The sequence below is a fragment of the Diplotaxodon limnothrissa genome, linkage group LG1 (assembly GCF_057381915.1).
Source record: "Diplotaxodon limnothrissa isolate DT_005_m linkage group LG1, D_limnothrissa_male_GT1.1, whole genome shotgun sequence".
In the NCBI taxonomy this organism is placed as follows: Eukaryota; Metazoa; Chordata; class Actinopteri; order Cichliformes; family Cichlidae; genus Diplotaxodon; species Diplotaxodon limnothrissa.
The window spans coordinates 2,794,292-2,815,752 of record NC_140596.1 but is presented as its reverse complement, the minus strand read 5'-3'; the positions used below and the strand labels follow the sequence as shown (position 1 = coordinate 2,815,752).

At 43.7% G+C, this 21,461-nt stretch overlaps 1 protein-coding gene across 1 annotated transcript in view; it reads right to left on the bottom strand.

Annotated features, from left to right (window-relative positions):
• Positions 1–21,461, bottom strand: part of cngb1a (cyclic nucleotide gated channel subunit beta 1a) — a 33,165-nt gene that overhangs the window by 2,258 nt on the left and 9,446 nt on the right. The window contains exons 15-37 of the mRNA XM_085351228.1: positions 20,947–21,080; positions 19,907–20,004; positions 19,618–19,755; positions 19,391–19,429; positions 17,695–17,814; positions 15,856–15,870; positions 14,782–14,995; positions 12,574–12,610; positions 11,006–11,147; positions 8,778–8,879; positions 8,542–8,690; positions 8,063–8,293; positions 6,701–6,909; positions 6,562–6,612; positions 5,518–5,604; positions 5,374–5,438; positions 2,573–2,695; positions 1,805–1,946; positions 1,551–1,710; positions 1,361–1,458; positions 1,167–1,250; positions 887–1,005; positions 411–557 (exon numbers count right to left, since the gene is read on the bottom strand). Coding sequence (XP_085207354.1) covers positions 411–557; positions 887–1,005; positions 1,167–1,250; positions 1,361–1,458; positions 1,551–1,710; positions 1,805–1,946; positions 2,573–2,695; positions 5,374–5,438; positions 5,518–5,604; positions 6,562–6,612; positions 6,701–6,909; positions 8,063–8,293; positions 8,542–8,690; positions 8,778–8,879; positions 11,006–11,147; positions 12,574–12,610; positions 14,782–14,995; positions 15,856–15,870; positions 17,695–17,814; positions 19,391–19,429; positions 19,618–19,755; positions 19,907–20,004; positions 20,947–21,080 — 2,704 coding nt within the window. The remainder of the gene's footprint in view (positions 1–410; positions 558–886; positions 1,006–1,166; positions 1,251–1,360; positions 1,459–1,550; positions 1,711–1,804; positions 1,947–2,572; positions 2,696–5,373; positions 5,439–5,517; positions 5,605–6,561; positions 6,613–6,700; positions 6,910–8,062; positions 8,294–8,541; positions 8,691–8,777; positions 8,880–11,005; positions 11,148–12,573; positions 12,611–14,781; positions 14,996–15,855; positions 15,871–17,694; positions 17,815–19,390; positions 19,430–19,617; positions 19,756–19,906; positions 20,005–20,946; positions 21,081–21,461) is intronic.

Here is a 21,461-nt window from a genome sequence, read left to right as displayed (position 1 = left end):
ACTGTGACAGGACAACAGGACCTAACCCTTCCAGCTCAGTGTGAGAGTCTTTACTGCTGTTTATAAAACAGAGCTGGTGGGACGCAAACACTAACCTCGTTGTCTCTCCACCCGACGGCCGTGGTTTGGACAACGTGTTGCAGGTTAGCAGGTTCTGTAATAGTTCTCCACCTTAACTTCCCAATAAACCCTGACAATATGCTTTAAAAAATGCCAAGAAGGTTTCTTGGGGTTACGATGGCAGCCATAAACCAGAAGGTTGTAGCTGAAGTCTTTGCTGCTGCGAGAGTAAAGATGCTGACTCAAAGACGAGCTGGTTGTGTTTAAATGTCGTAATTCGGTGTGAAAGGACTCGCATTTGGATTAAAATAATTAAACTGCGTTCCGCTCTAACAGGGTCTCGGTCTTACTTGGCCTTCTTGCGCAGCAGTTTTTCGGACTCGGGGTAATGCACCAGGATCTCTGCCAGGTCATTCTTATCCAGGATGAACAAATTGGCAAATCCGTGGGCCTTCACGTTGGCTGTGCGCCGGTTTCCTCCGCCTCCCGCCAGCAGACTGACCAATCAGAGACCACAGAGAGTTTTTTCAAAACATCCTTTATTATGATTATTGATCATGAAAAACTAATCTACTGACATGATTTCACTTTTTTGAAACATTTAACACCCTGTTGGGTAAATTTCATTCTCCCTCTGTGGTATGAAAGTTGTCTTATTTTTATCATTTTAACAAAACATAATCACAGTATGATGATATATCTATAATATATTTCAGTCTGGCGTGCTGCCCAGCCGCACATCCTGAGAACGATTGAACGTCTTTATTTGCAGCCGCCACGTGCAGGTTTTTAATTGTTTAACAGGATGACGGGAAGCAGCTCTGACCTGATCTCTCCAAACACCGAGCCGGCTCTGATGGTGACGAACACCGTCTCCAGGTCAGGACCGCCCACCACCTGAACCTCGCCCTGCTTGATGATGTACATCTCCCTGCCGATCTCCCCCTGAAACACAAACACACACACACACACACACACACACACACACACACACACACACACACACACACACACACACACACACACACACACACACACACACACACAGAGTCTGTGTCACCATCAGCTCAGTAACACCTCTGCCGGCTCGACAGGTGCGTTCTTACCTTTTTACAAACAAAGTCTCCGGGCAGGTACACGACAGACTTGAGCCTCATTAGCATGTCAAACACCATCTGCCTGTCACAGCCCTGAGACACACACACACACACACACACACACACACACACACACACACACACACACATTTATGCATTCATGTGTATAAAAATGTTTTTATTTTTTATTCGCCGTTTCTGACCTGAAACAGGGCGACTTTACTGACGATGGCGTAGTTAACGTCCACGGCGATGTCCGTCCTCATCTTATCGGGAAGCTGGATCAGAAGCTCCTGCTCATCTGCACACGGGACACCACAATGCTCACTGTTACTTTGAACTCGAGGCGTTCAGGGACCAGGTCTCAGACAGCTTCTCTCAGACATTTCTTACCCAGCATGCCCTGGCTCTTCCAGGTGTAGTCGTACCAGGTCTTGATGCGGTTCTGGACCTCGCGAGGGATGTTGTAGGAGGTCATGTACTTAACCGTGCTGTCCATACAGGCACGGTAGTAGTTCTCCCCGGCAGTCGCCGCTCCAACTACATCCCTCATCTGACACATTGCACCAAAAACCAAAGGGGGCGGAACCACGTTAGGTCATGGATGGCCAAAAAGAAGCAGAGCTGTAAATGGTGGTTTTACCGACCTGACCGATCATGATGGAGAAAGCAAAGACGCCAACAAAGTAATTAATGAGTTGGAAGCAGATTTCAAAGACAGTGGTTGGGTCGGGCAGTCCTCCAATGGTGATCAGCGTCTTCACGGCAAAGTAGTAACAGCGGATGTACCTGCAGGAATGAAAACAGTCCATCGATTCATGAAGAGCTTCAGCTTTAGTTTAGTGGAAATGCACTTTTAAGATATTCTAACCTGATTTGAAGAACCTAGAACATTTTAAAATTCAAACTTCTACTGGGTTTTGATTCCTTCAAGGATTTCAGCAAAATGCAACATAAAGCTGACGAATCTGTGATAGTTAAAATTTAATTATATGGGTAAATTCAATCAATAACCCAGCCACAGCTGTGAGGCCAAACTAACCATCACCTGTGGATCAGAGACACAGTATAACACATTCACATCAGAAATTTCCTGTCAATTACAGTGAATAAAAGGTTTTGTTACAATAAGTCGGTGACCCTGATGTTAGTAGATCTGTCCACTGATGTCTGAGCTACAACTATAACCAAATCAGACACAGTGAAAATGAAGCACGATCACACTGCTCCAGTTTTACAGATGACGTAACTGCCATACAGTCTGTTTGCCCTGTTGAAGAGCAAACAGTTATGGCTCTTCTATATTCAGATTTCCTCTTTCTTCCTCATTCTGACATCCAGAAACAGACAGAATCAGTCTCACATCGTTAACATTGAACCCTTCTTATTGCAAAAATATAAATCTGAATTCTTACGCGTTGCCTTTTCCATTGTAGACCCACTTGGTGGATCCCAGTCCTTCATAATCGGAGCCCCAGTAGAAGAGGCAGGCGTTGATGTGCAGGGAGTACAGCAGGTACATTGAGGTTCGGATCACCCTGACATACAGCGGCAGAAACAAAAATAACATCAAAAATTCAAGAACAGCAACAAGAAAGAGATCTACTGAAATAAATTATATTTAACCTGGGCGTTCCTCAAGGATCCAAACTGGGGCCACTACGAATGCATTTAGGCTTTTTGCAGATGGTACACTGTTTTTGTTGCTCTGGGTAAAAACTCTTTTGGCCATTTTTGGTGCCTAAATGACAAAACTTTCTCCCATCAAAATAAAACTAAAATGATGACCATTCTTATCAGCTGAAAAAACTGCACCATGTCCCTGAACCCTGCCACTGAAAACTAAACTAAAGTAAAAGAATAAAATAGTTTTTCTGGGTGTGTATTTTATATTTTTATGCTGTTAAATGTAATATTTTACCATTTTTATGTTGCTATTTTCATATTTTCTATGATCTCTGAGGTAAATATTTCTTACAGGGCAGAGTCAAAAAAACATTTATCCTGATCGGAGAAAAGAAGTTTAACGAGGTTTGTGACATCATCACTTGTCAGTTTAGATGTGTGAAGATTCATATAGAGCTAGAGACAAGACTGGCAACCTTCTGGGAACCTCCGGTAATCAGAGATGGGCAGTAATCTGATTACTTTTTTCAAGTCACGAGTAAAGTAAGGGATTACTATTGCAAAAACGGTAAATAGATTACCGTTACTTTCCCGTAGGAGCGCTGCGTTGCTGCGTTACTAAAACCATGATTTTTTTTGCGAGAATGTCTCATGACAGTGACGTAAGCGAGTGCGACGTTCGTGACAACAGCTGTGTGCAGATCAACAGTGGATCATATATCGAGTGCAGAGAGAGTATGAGCGTGCAGCGTTTAAAGCGTGGAAGTACTGGCCTTACTTTGAGTTTGATTCCATACAAAGTGACAAAAACATTAGTGTCCGTTGCTCACTGTGTGGGAAGAAAACTTCTTTTTACAGCGAAAAAAAACCCCAAACTTCCAAGCAAGCACCGAGTAGCTACGACGTAATGGGAAACTCACAGAGAAACTCGCGGATTAATAATAATAATGGATTGCATTTATATTGGGATGCCTCAAAGCGCTTTACAATACCACTATTCATTCACTCTCACATTCACACACTGGTGGAGGCAGCTATAGTTGTAGCCACAGCTGCCCTGGGGCAGACTGACAGAGGCGAGGCTGCCATATCGCGCCATCGGCCCCTCTGGCCAACACCAGTAGGTGGTAGGTGAAGTGTCTTGCCCAAGGACACAACGACCGAGACTGTCAGCCGGGGCTCGAACCAGCAACCTTCCGATTACAAGACGAACACCCAACTCTTGAGCCACGATCACCCCCCCCCCCGGATTCTTCAACTGACCGCTGCAGCACACCTGCACCAGGGTAAACCTCCGCCTACCCCACTCCCGCTTTACAGGTGAAAATAGAGCAACAGGACCGCTGAGTCTTTGATTTGATTTATTTTCTGCAGTGTTTTACTTACTTACTTTGAAAGTAAACACAAAAAAGATTTTATTTTATGTGCTGGAATGTGCAGAAAATAGGTTTAAATGTTAAACTAATTTCTTCCAGTCAGAGAATGTTGCATATAATTAAATTTTTGCTTGATGCATAAAGTTAAAAGATTAAAACTAATAAAACAAGTTTTAAAAAGAGACTTTTCCATTTGATTATATTTTGTATGATGGATTATGCAGAAAAAGTAGAATTGGGCTGAAAGATCTATCACTTTATCACCTATTCAGGGTGTAAATCGTGTTTTTAAAAAGTAACTAAGTAATTAATTACTTTTGAAAATAAGTAATCAGTAAAGTAACGGGATTACTTTTTGGGGGAAGTAATCAGTAATTAGTTACTGATTACTTTTTTCAAGTAACTTAACTTAGTAACAAATATAGAATGTGCTTCCCTGACTGGTTTGTGAATAGTTCCTGGTGTTTCCTGGTTATTGCTCACAGTAGGACTGCATGTGTCTGATTGTACACATCTTGGCATTATGGGCTTGGAGGCAAACGTTCTCCATTTCTTGCACTTTTTCAAGTTTCACTGCAGCTAAGAATTCAGTTAGTGTTTACAGACAATTCAGAGTCTTCCATCAAATAACAGACGACCGCAGCAATCCTATGGACGGTTTTGGTGCATCGCACTCTTTGGGACTGATGACATCCAGCAACAGCCAGCAACCACTCACCAGCCAGTCAGGGAATATGCTTTCGGTAAAGACAAAAGGCTGCTGGATGGACTGCAAGCCTGTGTGACTGAGACCTAAACGACTGATAAACCTGCTGAAGGTAAACGGGACAAACTACACCCTCAGCAATGAAGTGAAACACTTCCAGGGTGACCATCGTGCCTGTTACGTGGAGAAATTGAGGGCTTATGTTTACTTACTGCCTCCGGGCGTGTTTGATGCTGTGATGACGATTTCATTATGTCATCAACAACGCCTCAAATTATATGGGACAAGATCTGAAGACCTACAAATTTTGGGTGCGTCTTGGTATTTTGTGCCAGGATGGGTTCAAACATCAAACACAGGAACAGGAACAGGTGGACACCGGTCACTGCTGAGGTCTTTAAAACATTTTCTTTACATTTTCACCTTCACACCTCCAACCTGAACAGTGATCCTGAGTGATGTTATGTCCAGGACAAACAGTGGAGAGTGAGGCTGGAGACCTTCTCACCTATAGATGTACGCTTTCTTCATCACAGATTCCATTCTGTCGTTGAACTCAGAGAAAACCATGTACTGAGAGAGGAAAACAGAGGTCAGCTGTTCATCCCGACCACAAAGATCAGCTGTGAACAAAGCAGAAAAACCTTCTGACCTTCAGCAGGCGAGGGAACCTCAGCAGAGAGTTGACTCCAGTGAAATAGTAAAATACCTCCAAAGGAAACAGGCTGATGATGTCCATCTGCAAAGCACACAGCAAACACTCACCAGGGGGAAACCAAAGGGTTAAAGAAGTTCTAGAGATCTGAATCAATCCGTACTTTATATTCAGAGAACCTGAATATAAAGTACGGAGACAGCTGAGGTTGTGCTGAGTTTAAAAAACTGTGTGCACAATGTAAAGACGCAAAAATATCAAAGATGCAGACTCGTTTGTTTTGTTAGGATTCATGAATCTATAGGATTATAACATCTTTTTTCCAGCAGCGTACACATATTTTAGCATCCACATTATGACCATTACCAGATACATCAGCCATCACTAGAAGCCAGATTTTATAAACCGGTTTATATTTATACATCTTATAAACCCACTGGTCCTGTTTTTAAGACTTGTCCATTGGCATCTTAGATTTTTGAAGCCAGACCTCATAAATGTGCTTTATCACTTTTCCCCTGTAATGTGACCATGATTCACAAAATAAAGATCAACTTTAATGTACTAATATTTAAAACTAGAGACTGAGACTATAAACTGTGTTTACTGAGGTCAGACTTTACATTCGCCCCCTGCTGGACGTTAGAGAGAATGCAGGCTTCCACAGAGAGTTATGGTTTTTATATACAACAGCAGATCCTAAACTTCAGATGAATGCAGCAGTTTTAGAAATATGAAAATCTTTTCTATCCCAGCCGAAGCTTTAGTGACAGCTGTGTTTCTTTATTATTATTTTTGATCTCATCATTTTAGTTTTTCCTGCTATTTGAAAAAAGAGAGTTCCGGGTTGAGAAAAGGTCAAAGGGAGAATAACGTTTGTTATTTTAAGTGATTTGATTTGTTTTTTAAAAAGGGAATATTAAAATGTAAACCCAATTAAAACATAATTTTTTTTAAATTATCATTGTATTTTCTAACTTCCTGTGGCCCGCTTGCAGTACCTTTACCATCCACCAGGTGGCCCTGGCCCAAAGTTCTCACCTTAAATCTCTCTGTGGTCATGTAGTGCTCCCTCATGTCCTTCTTGTCGCACTGTGGAAAAGAAGTTCCAGATCAAAGGTGTTTGTGAGAGTTTATGAGATAAAATCAAAGTTTTATTTATCGTTTCATTTCTGCTGACCACGATGTCTCCTCCGCGGACGAACTGCAACCTGGGCTGGAAGACGAGGATATCAATGATGTAGATGAAGTCGAAGGTGTAGTCGGCCAGCAGCCACAGGTGGATGTTTTCGGGGGTTTGGTAAGGAAACGCCCAGCGGACGGGGATCAGCCATACGTTCCAGTTCCACGCCGCCACCACGAAGAACAGCCAGATGACGTAGATCAGGTCTATGGGGCAGAAATCCACAGTCAAACGTCTCTCTGACCTCCGTACATGACGGAAAAAGAAGAACCCATAAAAAAACCCTGGTAGCAGAGAGCTGACTATCATTTAACTTCATGTTCTTACTGCAGCGCCACCTGTTTGTGGTGACCTGAACTTCAGATAACCAAGAACCTGATCTTTGTGTAGCGCATCGTAAATTCGTCCCCCCCGGTGACAGTCTGACCCGGGGGGATGACCTCACCTGACGCGTCATGTTTCATCTCAAACCAGCTCAGAAACTTTTTGGCCACCAGCGTGACCTTTGCTCACCAGATTTCACTTCCTCTGACTTCGTCCACGTCCCACAAATAAAAATCAAGTTCAATCAAATTTCGATCCAACCTTAAAACTTTATGGTCAGTGCGTCAAGTGTGACATCATCAGATCCCTGTGACCCCTGATACAGGCACTTACGGTGTTCTGGCCTCTCTGCACCTTCTGAGGTGTCTCCTCCACAGGATACATGAGAGACTGCACAGCTTGTGTTTTACACTTTGCTCCAGAAGGTGCCCTGATGCTGCTGCAGCATCGCCCTCTCACTCGTCTGGGACCCTCTGAGCTCCTCACTGATCTATCTCTGAAAAGATATTAAAGACCGAGCTGCACCTGCTGGGCCAGAGTTTGAAGATCCAGAGGTGCACGACAAGGTGAAAGGACACCAAAGCAAGGTGCGCACTGCCATTCAACGGGGAAACAATCTACTTCTTTGTCTCTTGGCTCCTCCCTTTAGGGGCCACCACACCAGCTCTGTCACACCAACCCCCTGCAGTCCTCCTTCACTACATCCATGAACCTCCACTGAGGTCTTCCTGGCAGCTCCGTCTTCATCCTCCACCCTCCCTCCTCTGCACATGTCCAAACCATCTGAGCCTCTCTGAGCTGTCCCCCTGATGGACGCTCGCTCCCAATAAACATCTGAACATCTTCAGCTCGGCTTCCCGTGTTTGTGTCTGTGCCAACGAATCACAGCAGGTCTCACTGCCATCCTGTAAACCTCCCCTTCCCTTCTGTCACAAATTACCCCTGAAACTCATCTCCACCCAACTCCAGAAGCTGAAGCAGTGGGTGAATATGGCTGTCCTGAAAAGTGCGGTGATGGAGAACTCGATTTCTCACCGGTGAACGGGTCGATGCTCGAGGGGAAGCGGAACTCCAGGATGGCTCGGAGCCAGCCAGGCATCTGGGGAAGTTTGGGCAGATTGGGAATTTTGACCTCATATCCCAGAAGCTCAAATTTAAACTCCTTTTCCTCCTCCTTTTCCTCTTCTCCTCCTCCTGCTGCTGTGTCTTTCTTCTCCTCTCCCGGGGGAGGCGGGGGAGGAGGGGGAGGCGGAGCTTTGCTTGGAGCTGTAGGGATCAGACAGGAAGCGCGAGAACATCATTTTGATGGTTTTACACTGATGCAGCTGAAAATCATTCAGTATTTGATGCAAACTGTTTAATCTCATCATTTATTCAAATCCTTCATGCACGAATATTGTTAAACTCATACAATCACTGAGCAAACCACTGCAGCGGCGTTTTGATGCAGGATTTGGTTCTATCTTATCAAAGCTTCTGACTCGACCTGACTCGTGAAACCGGTTTCTACGTACAGGCTGCGGGACTTTCTTCCTCCGATTCGTCCGGGTCGATCAGCCGTTCTTTCTGCCGCTCCGTCCGACCTTTGAACAGTCTGACGAGCTCGTTGAGGCGGTCCTGGACCACCACGCTGCCGACGCTGGTCGCCGACAGCGGACGTGTCCTGCAGGAGGAAGAACGGGAAGGTAAACATGGTGGACAGACAGATGGAAGCAGGGAGCTCATTGTGAGTCTGTGGGGTTTCTCTCACTTGTCGTCTGCAGACAGGTGGTCTCCCTGAGTGGACCAGACTTTCAAACCGACCCTCAGCAGCTCGGGATCGTCCTCGTCTGCAGACACATCACCTGCAACACTACAGACATCAACACGGACACGTGGAGAGGAAACAATAAGATGTTCCAGCCTGCATTTAGTCCAGATTCAGAATGGCAGAACACATTAAAGCTGTCAGAGACTGATGCTCTTACTGAGGTTAAAGGAAGTCCCTCCATCCAGAACACAGCACGATAAAAAATGCCTCTAAAACGTTAGTGAGCTCAACAAATCAACAACAGCACCAATCACAATACTGAAGAGAGCTCAGTCAAATCAAGAAAGCTCAAACCCAGAAACTGTGAATCATTTTCAACATTTCCAGGAGACGCTTGGTGTTTCAAGGCCCACAGAGAACCCGAAGCTCTTGTGAGTTCAAACACAGACTTCAGACTTGCTTTTATCTTCATCAGACAGGGACCAGACGGGAGTCCTGGACAGAAATTTGTCTGCTCTTTCAACAGAGAGCCAATCGGGATTAAAATTTGCAATATTAGTGGGCGTGGCCTCTGTGACAGAGGGGGATGGTGAACCCTGAACTGGACCTCTGCACCGTGTTTGTGCTGTTGGAGCCTTTTGCAAAATAATTTTACTCCTTAGACTTCCCCTACACACAATATGTTTACTTTTTGTGTCATAGAGGGTTAAAACGGCAAAAAATTTTGCCAGTGGGATTAAATGGGTTAATGACATCATGTGACCAATAATATGGCTGCTTTGAGGTCACAGTACTATTGTACTATAGTGAGAGAAGTTCACCAAAAGCGCAGGTGTCCATATGATGCTCACATACCGTCTGTGGAGACAGACAATCTTAAAGATGTGTTTATCGTGGTACAACAGAACATCGCATTGGCCCCTGAATCAACTGATGGTTGTCTAACTTGTGTAGTAGAAGCAGAAAAAAAGCTCTTTAAACTGTTGTTAACTGGTCTCAGTGATCAATGACAATAAAGTCAAGACTCTCCACTGACTCATTCAGATAGTAGCCTTAGAATAACTGCCCCAATAACCACCCAAGACGTTACTCACACGGCTGCTGAGCGGCGAGACCAGCTTCTAATTTCGACCAGATTAACAAGTCAGCTTCATTAATGGTTTCAAACACAGTTTCAGATTCACAAAGCTTTTATTCGAGCTCTGTACTCCCCTACATTTACACTGTCAGACTCTCTGAAGCTAATCTTCAGTTGTGGCCACACATCTGAAAGCATATTGATTTGCTCTCCTGATATTTAGACTGAACCACTGTGAAAAGTGATTCTAATTTAATTCTTTGGGTTAAAAACTGCTTTAAAGATTTTGGCTTCGTGTAGCTCTGTTTTATTTTATTCCACCGAGACGTCATCTGAACATACGACTTACCTCAAAGACCATCGGAGGCCGATACTGCGCAGGAAGATTTGGGATGAAGACCCTTCAAGCAGAGCAACCGTGCATTGCTCTGCTTGTCAATACTGACAAAGTTGTGTATATTGTAGTGTGTATTGACCAGCAGTGTTTGTCACTACTGGTCATTTACAAATATTCTTTGCTCCCATTGCTTTCATTAAAGTTGCGAGAATATTGACTTGGGACCCGCCCACTGCGTGTTTATTCCGTCTCTTGTTGCTACACGTCGAGGAATTTCATTGATATCTGAAGATTTCTGGTTATCTTTGAGATCAGCAGATACAAAAATACCACCTACTGGCCAATCGGATCTCTGGAAAAGCACGTCTCTATTCCTGTAAAATTCCTTGGATGTTTGTGTGCTGAAGGTTAACTGGGTTAACTTATGGAGCTGAAGACCACCTTCAGGTGACCTCTGACCCTGACAGTGATAACATGGGTATGTCAAACGTCCTTTGGTGTGCAGGCCTCTGAACATGGAGATATGAATCAGTTCAAACAGTTTCAGAAAGGATGGAGCTAAAGAAAGATTTAAGGAAACCATTTACATTGATTTTAACTCAGAGTTGTGTTTTTAATCATATTTGGAGCTGTTAGATGTTTCGCTCAGCAACTTTTAGCAGGACAAGAACAACCATGAAAGGATGCAAAGTTGGACATGAAGACAGGATAACACAGACATTAAACATGGATTCTTTCATACATTTACATGTCTTAGCGTGGTAACAGCGCCCCCTGAAGGCCGTGAGCAGCAGCATACACGTTGTGTGTTACCTGAGCTCTGGGGCTGTGAGATTGTTCGGTTCTGGTTCTGGGGTGGTGATAATCTGGGGGATGTTCAGACCTTTCCCTTTCATCACATCCATCGCCTCCACCTTCAGCTCTGAAGCTTCAGCCAAACGTTTACTGCAGTTTTCTGAGGACCAGAAAATAAATGCAGTTGGACCTCAGGCAACGTCTTCCTACACGAATCAACTCGCCCTCAACTGAACCGCATTTCAGGTCGACGTGTTAAACTGCTGTTTCCAAAGCACCAGCGCAACTTTAAACTTCTGCTTTCATTTATTTGTAGATGATAAAATGCTGATTGTTGCCTCTGGACACATCCAGAGGAAAAAAAAGAACTGATGAGGTTTTATGGTAAGAAAAATGTGTATTTAAATAAATATATAAATTTTTATACGTTTACGGGCCAAGTGTGTTCTCCAGTTTACAGATGTGTGGTGTTTACAAGAGTTATTCAGCATTAAATATGTAAAACTGTCTGGAAATAACCCCAAATCCACAGAAGCCCCCCTGCATTTAATGTTACCAGCTCGATAAATGGCCTCTCTTATTCTAACAGGTCACAGAAAATATGATGCAGGTAAAGTCACAGAGTTTCTCTTCAGTCTTAAATGAGAATCACAGGACTGAAGTCCAGTTTTGATTTCCTGTGTCCACATAAATGGAGCAAAAACTGATTCATGCTTGCTTAAATATTTCGGCCTCAACAGGAAATCTGCATCACGCTGCTTCATGAAAATCCATCACCAGGGGCAACAACGTGGCAGATAAAGAACTCTTCAGTAACAAATCCCATCACACAGACTATCGCGAGGTAAACATGGAGATTCTGTTGCCCAGTTTTGTTGGTGATTCAGCTCTAAACGACTCATTAAAAACAGCAAAGGGACAAGCACACAGCCTACAGCAGCTCAGACATCCACCTCCTCCTGATTACCTGTGGCGCGCTTAGTTGGCAGCTGATGGTGAAGCACATCAGAGCTGCAGAGCATGATAGGAGTGAGGATGAGGGGGAAATAGGACGTTCGGAGGCACTGGAAGTGTGTTTGTTTGGTTTGGCACTTCAAAGGTTTCGATCTACACAGATTATCTAGTCTATAATCTATAAGGTGTCTCTAGGAGTCTGCTGGAGGGGGGTGGGGGTTACGGCTGCTAAGGATCCTGGGACTTGGAGTTAAGGCCCCTGAAGCGGCTGTAGATGCTCATACAGCACTGCTGCGCCTGCTTGGTGAGCTGCAACAGCTCCTGGGTCAGCTGGGCGAGCTCTGGCGGTGGTGCCGGCACGGACAGCGTGGGAGGGGTGAGGTTATGGTTACGCATCAGCTTTGTGCAGCTCTCCAGGCACTCGGCAGCATGAGGGAATCGAAGCAGAAAGCTCTTTATCGGAGAGCAAATGTCAGGAACTAGACAGAGAAACAGCAGTGAGAAGGGTTAGCGTTAGGGTCCTAAAACCGGACCAGTGAAGGTAACGAAGGGCAAAGAAATCCATGAAGAGAGCAGTCGGAACAAGAGAAACAAGAAGACCGAACAGATAAAACCTGATTTTTCAGTCTCACCTCCACATCCACCTTCTTCTGCTTCTGCTGTGCTGGTCTGAGAATTAAGAAGAAAACAATTATTAAAAACAAGATATAACTGTCAATCCGCCCTGCAGTCACAGGAACATGACATGGTTGAAATTTCCTTAGAAAACCAGTGAGTGATTCTCAAGTAGAGATGCTCTTTTCCAACTGTTTCCAAGGAACCACAGGAATTGGATTTCTCACCGACGTCCACACGAACTAATGACCTTTAACACCAACAGACTGATCTCCACGACAGCTTAGCCAGCTCGGTCCTCTGATGGAGACCACTCAATACACTGAAAGCTCAGGACAAAGTCAAGCAGCTGGAACTCCTTTCTGACATTTTAGGTGAAATATCTGGGATAATCAGAAGAAATTAATCAGAGATTAACTCTTCGAAGTACGTATAATTCAGGTTGTAGAGTGCTGGTTTAGGAAGTGAGAACATACCAAAAAAATTAAGACCAATAAATAACAGTGCCAGTGGTATCTGGCACCAGGTCAGCAGATCTTTCAAGTCCAGAACTTTTTCTAATGTGTCCTCCAATAATAAGTTCTTCAAGTTCCTAGATTGTCTCTTTGACTTTCACCAGGTTCTTCCTTTTGCTCTCTGGGAAAGAAGCCACAAAGATTCAGAGCCACTTTGACTCGGTCTTTTGTACATTCCTCCTTACATTCCTCAGGTTCTCAGCTACACCTCCCTCTGTACTCTTCCACCTTCAAGCTCATGGAGGGACACCGATTCATTCCCAACCAGTCGAGAGACAATCTCTCCAGCTTGTGTTGGTTCTACCTCACATGGGGTCTCCTCCTGGTTCGACATGCAGCAGGCATGCAGGAGACATCCTGGGCAAATGATGAACCACTGCAGGTGGCTCCTTTTCAGTGTGTAGGAGTCATGGCTCTACTCTAAATGAGTTCCTCCCCTTCCGTCCAGAGTCCCTTCAGGAGAAGCTCTTTTCCACAGGATATGTCCTCGATCTCATTCTTTGGGTCACTACCTCATGACTAGGGATGTGTACCGGTATCCGGTGCCATGATGGCACCGGTTCTGACATAAACGGTAGTAACCAGACCGAAAAGCAGCGCACATTTCAGTGCTTTATTTCGGTCCTTTTTTTTTTTTACTGAGATGTCACACACTTTGGATTCTAGCCAATCATTTTACCTTTGCGAGCGTAGTAGGCAGGCCCAGGTACGTCCGTTCTTTTAGAGCAGAGCTACAGATTAAAAATGCCCAAGGCGAAGCGGTCAAAGTCTGGCTGTACTTCACAGCAAAAGATGCAAACTCAGCAGCAACAAGTGCTTTAAGCTGATACTGTGATACTGTCAAAGGAGGTAACACCTCGAATCTGATGAAACACCTGGCAACGCATAGCATTTTTTTAAAAGCCGAGAAATGCGCCGTATTTGATAGCTTGCTGCGAGACCTCACACCGAGCACATCTACTGCGGGTGTGGTGCCTGTTATCGGACCCGGAGTTAGCAATATCCCCCAAGAACCCAAAGAGGAGAGTCCTGGCCCCTAGCCCTGCCAGTGTAGCAGAAATGATGAGGATGATGATGCAGCAGCAGCCGTTCTTCTCTGCACGAGTAGCTTAATGTTGTTCGTGTGTAATTTACGTTGAGTAGGCTAACCACGTTATTACATTAATGCATGTAAGGTGAACTAGCAAACACAGACGTAGTTACATGCGGCTGTCTTCTTGTTTGATGGCAGATACTCCCTTCACCCTGGCCAAAAAGGCTAAAATGACCAAAGAAAAAGTGGAAAACAGTTAAACATGAGAGGTTTAGGACAAAGTTTGTGTTTTTTCCATTGTTTAAGCACTGCTTCCAGCCAAGAGTGATACCATATATGCCCCATAGCTGCAGAAAAGGCTAACATTGTTATCTTTTTACAAAAAGACAGCTAAACGAGGTTTTTGGACAAAGTGTGTGTTCTCCATTCTTTAAGCACCAGTTCGAGCACCAGTTCGAGCACCGTTTAAGCACCAGCACCGTTTCAAAAGTACCGGTTTGGTACTGGTATCGGATAAAACCTAAATGATACCCATCCCTACTCATGACCAAAGGTGAGGGTAGGAAACTAGATCAAACAGCCCTTCTGTCAATCTACCGCTCACCTGTCAACATACTCGAACTCTTCTGCTTGGATCAAACTACCATCTACTGAAGCAGAATCCAGGAGACCATCACCTGATCCGTGGTAGTGGGTGGAGTTTCTGGAGGCAGTGGCTCAGGTTGTTGGGAGACTGGTTCTGCATCTGTTGAAGGAGTGGCTTCCTCTGGTGCTTCAGATTCAGTGGGTGGAGTTGGGGGCTTGTGGGTTTTGTCTGGAGCAGGCTCCACCTTTTCCACTTGAGTTGTTGCTTTGATTTCATCTTCAGCTGGGCAGACGTCTACCATGCACCTGGTGAAGAGGAGCAGCCGTCATTAACATCATAGAAGAGCGAACCAGACCTGCACAAAAGCTGCAGAGCTGATCCTTCCACTGACATCATCTGCACTGACAAGCAACAATTCACAGCAACGTTCATGTCAGAGTTTACAGTGTGAGGTGAATATCTCAGTGAGTTTCCTATGAGAAGCACGTGGGCACAGGAAAACTTACAATTGCAATGTAAGTGGCTTCTGTTTGAGGTATAATCTACTGTGGAAGGATCTGATAGGGAAATACTGACATTTGTACTCTTGGGTCCTGTTTTTCTAAATTATGAGACAAAATGTTTGCAACTGGTCAAACATTCAGGCATAAGGTTGTACCCTGAACCCCATGGGGCAAATATCTGAGGTGAGATCTTTTCTCATTTTTGCCGTTCACTGGATAACGTTGTTATTATGGGTAAGTGTGTACAGAGGACACGAATCGCATTTAAACACATCAAATTCTTTCTAGAAATGGTGAGCCAGTTTAGTTTGGTTTATTTTGTTAATTGTTGGCGGTTATATTAGAAATAACAGGATGCTGTCAGCATTATTTGGGAACATCAATATAATCGATTACAATACCTGCCCTGTTCAAGCAACACTGCTAAAGAAGACAACACTGGGCTGTGTCTGGGCCTGTTAGTATTTTTTTGTTCTAAGTAATCAAGGTAATCGATTATACAAAGCAAAATGTGCCCTCTTGGCTGTATCTTGGACTGAATCTTCAACTATAGTTAACCATAATGAAGCCACCAGAAGCAGGTGAAACACAGTAGCTGGCTGACAAAAACAGAACTGCTTTATTCTGTGTGGTTATACCGCCTATAAAAAAATCCAACCTACCTTTTGAGATCTGCCCTGATTCACAGAAGAAAAGTAGGCAAGACGCAGCAGAAAATAAAAGGTAAATGTAATCACTGGAAAAACTGAAAGAAGCAACTTCTACAGAAGTAGTGCATAGTAAACGTCTGGGCATAAAAACTATTTGAACCAAAGTCCTGCCCTGATTTCTGGATAACCATAAACTCTGAAAGCCCCTCTATACATACAACAAAGGAAACATCTAACGACAGAAAGTTAGTTGTTGGAGACCAAAGAGAGCTTTACCAGGAGACTCCACGTGAACCCATCATGCCAGTTTGCTGAAGTCAGGCCTTTGTCAGCGTAACGAAACAAGTACAACATGCAGTGAAATGTGTTGCGTCCGAGCTGCAGACGTAGCCACACCATTCCAGGGCATTCGTGGCGATCGTGGCTCAAGAGTTGGGAGTTCGCCTTGTAATCGGAAGGTTGCCGGTTCGAGCCCCGGCTCGGACAGTCTCGGTCGTTGTGTCCTTGGGCGAGACACTTCACCCGTTGCCTACTGGTGGTGGTCAGAGGGCTCGGTGGCGCCAGTGTCCGGCAGCCTCGCCTCTGTCAGTGCGCCCCAGGGTGGCTGTGGTTACAATGTAGCTGCCATCACCAGTGTGTGAATGGGTGGATGACTGGATGTGTAAAGCGCTTTGGGGTCCTTAGGGACTAGAAAAGCGCTATACAAATACAGGCCATTTACCATTCCTTTGGACCTAGCCAGGACCCTTACTGGATACTCGGAAGGAATCAAACTTACCACTACACTATCCAGCTGCCAAAAGCTTGCCCATTGTCTGCTTACCAAACCCCAGGATTAAACCAGGGACCTTTAGATCTACGGTGTAACGCTCTCCCAACTGAGCTACTTCAGCTGGCTGTGTCTGACATTCACCGTTAACAACAGGAATCAGCTTCTTAGGTTAAATCTGTGGTGTGAGGTTGTGTTGTTCAAAGTCTGGCCTGCTGTGCTTTTTGGGGCCGAGCTGTTATGACAGCTGGCTACGCTGGTGCAGATTAGGTTTGAACTTTTTATAAATATGCATTTATGTACAGGTGTCACTGATGTGACACATTTAAAATGTTTTCACAGAAGCACTGTATGGCCAAAACACATGTAGGAAATTAAACAATGTGTAGGGTGGACGTCATCAGTGACCCATCATAGGAAGGGCTGGATTTTGTTTTAACTACATGGCAAATTTTAAAAAAGTCTCTAACATTCATCTTGGGTATACAGTTTAATTCAATTCAATTTTATTTCTGTAGCACCAAATCACAACACCAGTTACCTCAAGGCGCTGAAAGTTTAGTTTAACAACCGAATGACAACTTGAAGATTTGAAATGACCATTTCTCGTTAGGTCTTATTCATTGGCGCTAGAAAGGAGCCAAATAAAACCGGGTAGTGTTTTATTTGGCCAACCAATTCCTGCAAATACATTGGACTCTTTAGTACCCAGGCAACATTAGTGCTATGGAAAAGTAAACGAGCTGTGAACCAAGTTTGTGGAAAAAGCTATGGGAGAACTGACTGCGCGGCCCTCTGGTTTTATCCTTCAGGATGTTCTCCAAGTGACAAAACTGATTTCAGCTCCTAGTGCAGCGAGTCAAGTTCGAACAAACACCTTCTGTTAAAAAGAAGAGATGCCAGCCAGGAACAGGGCAGGACTTCAGTTTGCTCTAAAAAGATGTAAAAGGTTTAAAGCTTCATAAATCTGATAATGCCAGCAGGCACGTCAGCCTCTTAGTGCACACTTGTGTGTGCAAACTATTTGAGTATCTTTTAGTTTCTTACTCTACAAGCAGACCAAATTCTATGACCAAACTTACTGCTCAGATTTAGTCTCTTCCTCAACAGTGGTCTTGATTTTATCTTCCTCTGTCACTTTATTTTCCTCAGGACTCTGATTCTCTGTGCTGTCTTCACTGTCCTCCTGCAGGTTTTGTAACCTGAACAGTGTGCAGCAAATGTTAAATAAGATGGAGAGTCCCAGTCAGACACCTGAGCTCATCTTTTAACCATTCTGAAGCTAAAGGCGGTAGCGACAGAGCTAAGCAGAGAGCAGCGAAGGTGAAGATGAAGCCTGCTGTTAAACTAAAGAGGCTAGGCCAGCAGAAACTGTCCACAAACTACACTACTGTTATCCATGGACACATGGATATGCACACAGCAAACCTTTGGAGGCCTTATGTTGAAAATGTTGATAAAATATTTCATAACTCTACAAGAACAGAAACAAGTCGCACAGAGCGACAGCAGCGATCTCAAATCAATTTTCTATCAATTTAAAGAAAAACAGGCTGAATCCAACAATAACGCTTCCTATTCCAACAGCCTGTTCTTTGAATGGGACCTGAATGTATAGTATTTTTACGATTTCGTGCTCTTCTAATTATTTTAGATGTTCTCATAATTATAACATATAGAAGTTGGAATTCTTCAAGGTTTTATTTTTTTTTGACATTTAATAACTAGTCGACTGGTTTGCGGAACCTGACTGATGTGGAAGGTCAGTGTTCAGGGAAGGATCTTACAGATGGCGTGACATAAAAACAGCTGTTATGAATGACACTCATGGTGTATAAACCGACATCAGGGGTCTGTATGACCTGTATGTCCTGTACAGTGACATTGCTGCCATACTCCTTGGCTTTGTGTTGTTACATGACTTACTGTTGGCTAAGGTCAGTACAGTATAACGTTACATGTAGTACTAGTTAGTGTTAGCAGTTGTTTTTAACTTAGATGTAGCCAACTAGCCAATAAGCATTTACATTCCAGCGATTTTCTCAAGTAGTAACTTGAGGACACTACGGTTAGCTAGCTAGCTAATTTAGCTATGTAAGCTATCTACAGAAATATGTTAGCTGTGTTATTAGCTAAATATAACACTATTAGCTAAATATGTTAGCTAATGTTAGCTGATAAAGTAACTTAGAAAAACCTAATTTATCTGCACAAACAGCCCTGGGAGTGAGGTGTGTGAGGTAGCTTACAAATCTTTAAGACTAACAAGTAAGCTAGTGTTTGCTTATATTAGCCAAGATTGACAGCTTTCAATCAAAGAGCCCCCATCAATAAAATGCTCTGCTGACGATAATCCTCATTTCCCCACACTTCAATTTGGCTAGACAGCAGTCATTAGATAAAAAAGATTTTTTCCTAGTTATTGTTATCTAATGTTGCTAGCTAATGTGGCATCCTTTGATTTGAGTGCAATCAAAGATGAGAGAAACCAGCCTGTTGTTAAAGGCAGCAAAGAGAGCTGGGAAATTTCTCTTTTCATGAAAACGTACATGTTGCTGATAGAAGTTCAGCAGTAGCATGTAAGTTATTTAACACACTGTTCAACCCAACACTTGGAATATAAAGTGCTATGTGGATTGTGTTTGAGATAAGAACATTGTCTCACCTGTCCCATCACTTTCAGGTGATATAAAAGCTGCAGCAGCCTAAGCTAGGAGCACAAAAGCAGCATGTAAGACCCACAGCATTGTTATTTGGGCTTCACCAAAGGAAACTTACTCTGGATCATCCTCATTTTCTTCTTCCAGGATGGGCAGCCTGTTCAAAGCAAACAGGAGCAATTCGAGGTTTCAGGTCACGTTGGACTGTTTTCTGTTTACCATACTACTGCTCAGATGTTTGAGATACAACAAGGATCTTTTTTGATAAATCCCAATAAGCTCATAGGTTAGAGCACTTTGCCATGGCGCTGCTCATGTGTGATGTTTTGAATTGATGTTACTTACTGTTCATTGGACTCTGGTAGTGTTTCTATTACAATCTTAGCTGAATGCTCCACCTCGAGCTGGCGGACTGCCTCCTCCGCTGCCTTTCTGGCCATCTCCTCGGCCACACGAGCTGCCTCCAGACGCTCCTGCTGCAGCCTGTAACAAGATCAATCAATAGTCATGGATAGAAGAATTTATGTGACTTAAATAACAAAGACATCTTGCTAAAATTGCTCCCCAAGAACGCCCAAGAGACATCATCATCATCATCCTTATTGCACATATGAGACAAAAGACTGAGGCTAACCTTTCCTCCATGTGAGCTAGGACTGCCTCTCCAGCCTCCTTTTTGATGCTGTCAATCAGTGGACTCAACTCATCCACCTGTGATTCTGCATCTCCAGTCTGCAACCAGCCATGATTTTAGTTACTTAGCAACAGTTCACTCGAGCAGTCATCAGTCACCTAATGAACTCTGGTAGCACCATGATAACATTTACACAAGGCCTTTGTTAGTATTACCTTATCCTTCCCCATAGTGCTGAGACTGGAGTCTGATTCTGAAAACATTGTCAGACATAAACCGGTCCATGGCGCAAAAAAGGTTGGGGACTGCTGTCATATATCACACTATTTACCACAGTGTTTACAGTTCTCCTGCCATTTCACTTTTGCCATGGTACTGGAATACTGGTATCCTGGGTCTGCAAAACATACTATGGTACAACCAGTACTACAGTGGTATTTGAAGTGCTGCAGTACCTAAAGTGCTTACTAAATAACTTATTCTGGTAGTACCAGTTTCCCACTGAAAGTGTTAATTCAAAAATGACCGTGGTAACATTTAGATGGCCACAGTACCAGCACTGGTATTAACACTTATCCTTCCAAATGCCACTGGGGTTATTGGACCCTTGTTCTTAAGGACAAAAGTTTATACACCATCTACAATCTTTACTACAGTGGTAATAGAAGTGCTGCCATTACTTTGGTGCTACCATAGTAGAGTGCCCTGTAGTTACTGTGAAACCATAATACCAAACATGGTACCATATAAATAGACACAGTGCCTACACTGGTACTACCATGTTGATTGTCCCATGGCATTGGGATACTGATATCCTGAAGGACATGTACTGGTAACTGAAGTGCTGTCATGCCTTTCTGGGACTACGACTGCAGAGCTGCTACCATACCATTCTTCCACATGGGTTAGTACCATGTTAGTATCATGTTACCTGTGGCAGAACTACAATTTGATTTAAAATACTTATGTTCATAGTGAGCATATTACACTGGTGTGGCTCAGAGCTGTGTGTTACAATCATGCGGTCAGGTCAGGCTCACCTCCTTTTTGGATGGCTTCACATCCTCTTTCTTCTCCAGCTGTGGCTCTTCCTTCACCTCCGGCTTTGTTTCCTTGACTTCTTCCTGTTCAATGTCCTCCAGCACCAGGTCTGTGTTCTTCTGTATGATACTGACTGAATGGCACATGGCAGGAAGAACAGGGCTGAAGACTTTCTCTATATTTATGTGTTTAGAAGTCTCCAAGAAGGTGCAGTAAAAGCTGGAGTATTCATTTAAAAGGTTGTAATAAGAAACATACATCAATCTAGTAATCCTAACAGATGGCTAGTATGAAACTTTTGCTTTAAAAAGGTTAAAGTAAAGAAATGGACTGTGTTTGGGGTAATTCAGGTAATTCATACTGAGTAACTGCATTTTCATTTGTTTTAGATGTGCGGGTTTAATTATTAGAACGTCTAGATTTTCAAACGGCTCCTTTTGATCCATATTGTGAAGTATTTAAGCACCTGCTACTTAACTGGCATGTCTGAAATAAATATTTTAATTGAAGAATT